The sequence below is a fragment of the Chelonoidis abingdonii genome, chromosome 6, assembly GCF_003597395.2.
Source record: "Chelonoidis abingdonii isolate Lonesome George chromosome 6, CheloAbing_2.0, whole genome shotgun sequence".
Lineage (NCBI taxonomy): Eukaryota > Metazoa > Chordata > Testudines > Testudinidae > Chelonoidis > Chelonoidis abingdonii.
Window position 1 is genome coordinate 134,914,559 of NC_133774.1, and position 6,000 is coordinate 134,920,558.

The following is a 6,000-nucleotide window of genomic DNA, read 5'->3' on the forward strand; positions in this document are numbered from 1 at the left end:
TGTTTAGTTCCAGTGCTGGTGGCTGAGATTGACAGCTGAATGCATCAGGTTAGCAGGGAGTATCTAATAGGTGCGTGAAGCAGTGCATTAGCACAGTTAAAATAACGTCACTACTAAGTCAAAATGAGGAATCCACAAATTACAATAAAATAAGCAGTATTTGTTTTATTTCCAAGATCCCTTTCAGAAACCACTTAGAGCCCAGCCATTTGAGATGCTGGACACGCTTCATATGAAATGTTGAGCGTTTTCATTTAAGTCAGTAGTACTTCAGTACATTGATCATTTCTCAGGAAACTCTCAGCAGCTTGCAAGACCAGGTCACTAATAATAATTTGTAAAGGTACTTGAAAGAAAATGCAGAAGAATCTTGCTTCCCAGTTATCTTTTATTTTAGATGCAGATTTTTCTCCATCCCACACAAACTTCGTGTTTAGTGTGATAAATTATTTATATGACTTCAGTATGGGGGGACCATATGGTAACCTATTGACTGTACCAAGGTTGAAAGCAATATCCCAAATTCATTATGGGTGAAAGAGAATGTTAAATTCCAAAGTAGATTGTAGCCATAGATTTAATAATTCTTCTTAGTATTTTATGAAATGTTAGGGTTTATTTTTTCCTTAAAATGAAGTATTATTTTTGTGATGTGCAGTTACCTACGGTGTAGGTTAAACAAAAGGGGGTGGAGGATTTCTACTCTCACCATTTCGCAACAGCAGAATGTAGGCAGTTTACATCCCAGAAATAACTAGTATTTGAAGTGAAGTAGTCCATTTTTAAAAATAGAATTGTGACTCCGTAAATATTAGATTAAACTTGGCATAAAGGGCTTAGACCGGGAAGTTTTCTTTAAAAAATGTAAGTTAGAAAACATACTTTTAGAAGAGATTGAGGGACTGTTATTTAAGTGGTGATAGGCTCCTGCACAATCCTCACTTTTCCAGAGGAGACAGCTGGCCACAAGTGGAGTAGCTCCCTATGCTCCTCCTCTTCCAATCCAGTTGTCTCTGTAGGGGGCACCTTGTGGCTCCCCCGAAAGATATCTCAGATAGTGGCGCGTGAAACTTCATTCTTACTTTGTTTCAGCTCTAGCTGTGTATTCACCATGTCTCTGATTTCATGTTTTCTCCATTTTTTAGGCTGGTATAGACAGTGTAATATTATTCCCTATAGCAAAGACGTGGATTTGGGGGTCTTCATTCAAGACTATAAATCTGATATTATTCCAGCATTTCAGAAGGCAGGACTACCACTGAAGCACAAGTTTGGCAAGGTTAGTGAGTAACAAATCTGAACTGTGAGCTTTACCTTCATTATAACATTTTTCTCAAGGTTCTGGTTGGCTGAAGGTGTTTAAAAACAGTTTTCATAAGAGAGGATCTCGTGGGCCTTGATTGTGCAAATGTTTGTGCACATTTAATTTACCCATGTGTAAACTCATTGATTTCATACACTTTCTTGGCTAGGAGAAATGTACAAAACACACAACACCTTTCATAATGGCATCTTGATCCTGCCTTTGAATTCTACTCTGTATGTACTATTAAATTAAAGGGGTTTTTAGCTGTGTGTTAGTGTCACTAGAGAACCTTAAATATGAAGGTGAATTGTGCTCTTTTGGTATTGATTTGGCTTACTTATAGGGATATCATTCTGCAGAGACTTGTGCTTACAGCCAGCTGGAAGGGCTGCAAGAGAAGTGCCTCAGGGTGCCCATCAGTAACCCCCAGATGGTTCAAGAAATAGCATTGTTAGACTCCAAAGAGTTGATGGCTACAGTGCAGGATCACAAGAGTGGAGTGAAGAGACAAAATCACAGGTCTAGGGCAGAGATGCAGAAGACCGTGTTTTATCAGGGGCTGTAGACAGCCCCTATGTCAGTGTGTGATCTCACAGTCTTAGTTTAGCTTGGATTCAGGAGATTCATCATTAACTGGTGCTAATGGACATATGAAACAAAAAGGAAAGCATGTTAATAAGTAATTAATTGAGGTTATTCTGCTCTTTTATGTGACTCTCAAATTGGAGTCAGTTTTTTGCATTTTGCGTTCTAATAAAATACTCCTGCTCTGAAATCTGCTTAAAAAATGTAGTTACACTTGCATTGTTGCCAATATGTATGCAGAATAGAGCTATGGAAACTGGTCTTCCATGGTCTTAGAGAGCAGTTGTTTTCTTGGAGATGGCTTGTTAAAGGATTTCCTTGATGACCAGATTCTTTTTTCTCTTTTTACCTTTCAAGTGTCCCCCACTGAGGGAGACACCCAAGATTGTAACAAGGCAATTACTCCCCTGTAACATGTCAGCACAAATAAATCACAGGCAACCTCTTGTTTTTTTCCTGATTGTTATATGAGGATGTGAAGTGTATTTGTCTGTCTCACAGGTAGAAGACAGTTTGGAACTCTCCTTTCAGGGAGAAGATGATGTGAAACTTGATATTTTTTTCTTCTATGAAGATGGTGACCACATATGGAATGGAGGAACTCAAGCCAAATCGGGCAAGAAATTTAAGTATGAATTCATTTCAAATCTATAGAAGGGAAAACTAGCTGAACAAATTGTTACAGCATCAGATGCTATTATTAAATACTATGTGTTACTGTAATGGCAGTGTTTTAGAAATAGTAGTTACAACAGCTGGCATTTAGCTTTATCCTCCAAGCAAGAAGGTGCTTCAGAAGGAGAAGAATTTATGGAGATTTTGCACAGCGAGGGCTGGAGAAATGGGAAGAAATACAGTGACATTTAAGTGTCTCATCAAATTGATGTTGTATTCAGCATTGTCGGCCTACTCTTTGCAAATCTTCAGTAACCTTGAAATCCAATTGTTAAACAGATGTCATCTGGACTAAGACAAGCACTAGTTTAATAAAAAGGGGAAAGGGGAATCAAGCTACAATTTTTTTCCAGGTATTTGTTTTTAGATATTTTGTAGCACTGAGGGTTCAGTCATCTATTTGTGTGATTAGAGATTATGGTACAGGGGCTCACCAGTCCTTGCAAAATAACACAACTCACTGAGATTCTGCACTAATGGTCCACGGCAATACATTTCACAATAGCATTTCTGCAGCGATATCGACCATTACTCTTAAATGCCTTTGGTATTTTTTAAAGTATGTTCCTGTTATTAAAGTGGTTTAGGAAACATGGAACCCCATTTACAGTATCTTTTTCTTTTCTGTATCAAATATGCAGTTAAATGTAGATTTAAGCATGCAGGTTAAGTTCATGGAGGATAGGTCCATCAATAGTGGCTAGCGAGGAGAGTCAGGGAGGCAACCCAATGCTCTGGGTATCCCTAAACCTCTGACTGCCAGAAGCTGGGACTGAATGACCGGGGATGGATGACTCAATAATTTCCATGTTCTGTTAATTCCCTCTGAAGCATGTGGTGGTGTGGCCACTGTTGGGAACAGTATACTGGGCTAGATGGACCATTAGGTCTGACCCAGTGTGGTCATTCTTATATTCTTAGGTAAGCAGTTAACCGATCAAACTCAGCTTGGGTTCTGAGAGTTAGACAGGGTTCTTTCTGTCTGATACCTCATCTCCAGTGATAAAGATTGTGCCGGCCAAAGGTTGTGCCATACTTATGTTGTGACATCCAGTTCCTTGCCAAAAGAGCTGATATTCTCTTCCAAAATTATGTGTGCACCAGTCATTATGGACATGAAAGCTGCGTTTTTTCTCCCTGCACAAGGCAGGATGCCTCCCATGTGTGAGAATGGATGTTGGCTTTGAATTCATGCTCCAGTGTTGTGCCCAAGATGCTGCACTTTTGGATGTGGTACAGATGTTCCAGCTTTCACAGATTAAGACAAAAATATGATTGTTCTAATCCTTTTCTTTTTAAGCGGCATTGGAGGGAGGCTGGTGTGGAAGTTTTGGTCTGTGATAATCAGGTGTGGTTAGAAGTAGTCAATATAATGAAAACTTGAAATCCTAAAGAGGTTCTTTCTAGGTATAGTAAACTATAATATATATCAAGAAATTAGGTCGATTTAATAGAAGTCGATTTTTTAGAAATTGATTTGATACAGTCGATTGTGTGTGACCCCACTAAGCACATTAAGTCGGCAGTGTGCATCCACAGTACTGAGGCTAGCGTCGACTTTCGGAGCGTTGCACTATGGTAGCTATCCCACAGTTCCCACAGTCTCCCAATGCCTGATAGGGCAAAAACATTGTCGCGGGTGGTTCTGGGTACATGTCATCAGGCCCCCCTCTCCCTCCATAAGAGCAACAGAAAAAAATAGTTTCTCGCCTTTTTTCCTGGGTTACCCATGCAGACGGCATACCACAGTAAGCATGGAGCTCACTTAGCTCACTGTCACCATATGTCTCCTGGGTGCTGCTGGCAGACACGGTTAGGGTGACCAGACATCCCAATAAAATCTTGATATTAATGCAATTTGTCCCAATATTTCGCACTCTGTTTTGGTTTTTTTTCGCTCCACTGGTGGCCCCCCCCCCCCCATGTGTCCCAATATTTTCGTCCTCTCATCTGGTCACCCTGGATGCGGTACTGCAGTGCTACACAGCAGCATCCCCTTACCTTGCCTTGCCTTGCCTTGCGGACGGCAGATGGTGCAATAAGACTGCTAACCGTCGTCATTGTCCTGTGGGTGCTCCTGGCCAACTTCAGGTTAGTCGGGGGCTCCTGGGAAGACATGGGTGCTTCTGGCCAGCCTCGGTCAGGGGCTGCTCCAGGCCAAGCACGTGCCTGGAATGGCAAGCCACGGGGGGGTGCTCTGTCGGTCGCCACGAGGGCGACAGGCAGGTTGCCTTTGGCAGCTTGCCTGTGGAAGGTCTGCTGGTCCTGCGGCTTCAGCGGACCTTCCACAGGCGTGCTGCGGGACCGGGGACCTCCGGTAGGCAAGCCGCCAAAGGCAGCCTGCCTGCCCTGCTTGGGGCAGGAAAATACCTAGAGCCGCCCTTGGCCTCGGTGAGGTTGGTTGGAGGAGCCTGGACAAAAATGGGAATGACTCATTCTCTTCTTTAAGTGTCATCTAATGGAGATTCAGTCCTGTCTGGAATATCATGCCAGCTAGAGGCTTCTGCCTCAGACCGCTCTCCTAGTTGGCAGCACCGCGCGGTCGCACCTACCCTTTGCTCCCATGGCTCATTAAGCCTGGACAGTAGTAAGGAGCAGTTCAACTCTAGGCTGAGCAAGTGCAGAATGGTGGTAGAATGTGCATTTGGACGTTTAAAAGCGCGCTGGTGCAGTTTACTGACTCAGACCTCAGCGAAACCAATATTCCATCGTTATTACTGCTTGCTGTGTGCTCCACAGTCTCTGTGAGAGTAAGGGGAAGACGTTTATGGCAGGGTGGGAGGTTGAGGCAAATCACCTGGCTGCTGATTACGCACAGCGAGACGCCAGGGCAGTTAGAAGACCACAGCAGAGCATGCTGCGCATCAGAGAAGCTTTGAAAACCAGTTTCATGACTGGCCAGACTACGGTGTGAAAGTTCTGTTTGTTTCTCCTCGACGAAAACCTGCGCCCCCTTGATTCATTCTACTTCCCTGTAAGCCAGCCGCCCTCCCCGCCCCCCTTTGATCTCTGCTTGCACAGACAATATAATCATTGTTTCAAATTCATGCATTCTTTATTAATTCATCACACAAATAAGGAGATAACTGCCAAGATAGCCCGGGAGGAGTAGGGGAGGAGGGAAGCACAGGGGTGGAGTTGTTGTAGGGGCGCCCTCTAGAATGGCATGCAGCTCATCATAGAAGTGGCATATGTGGGGCTCTGATCCAGAGAGGTCGTTTGCCTTTCTGGTTCTTTGATAGGCTTGCCTGAGCGCCTTAAGTTTCACGCAACACTGCTGCGGGTCCCTGTTATAGACTCATAGACTCATAGGTCAGAAGGGACAAATATGATCATCTAGTCTGACCTCCTGCACAAAACAGGCCACAGAACCCTACCCATCCACTTCTATAACAACCCCTAACCTATGTCCGAGTTATTGAAGTCTTCAAATT

General features: G+C 43.3%; 1 protein-coding gene across 3 annotated transcripts in view; it reads left to right on the plus strand.

Annotated features, from left to right (window-relative positions):
• FKTN (fukutin) overlaps nucleotides 1–6,000 on the plus strand; it is a 44,849-nt gene that overhangs the window by 26,882 nt on the left and 11,967 nt on the right. For all 3 annotated transcript variants that reach the window (XR_012656179.1, XM_032765841.2, XM_032765843.2), the window contains 2 exons: nucleotides 1,146–1,279; nucleotides 2,393–2,520. Coding sequence is in view for 2 of the 3 variants with exons in the window: in XM_032765841.2 (XP_032621732.1) it covers nucleotides 1,146–1,279; nucleotides 2,393–2,520 (262 nt within the window). In the remaining variant the exon portion in view is untranslated. The remainder of the gene's footprint in view (nucleotides 1–1,145; nucleotides 1,280–2,392; nucleotides 2,521–6,000) is intronic.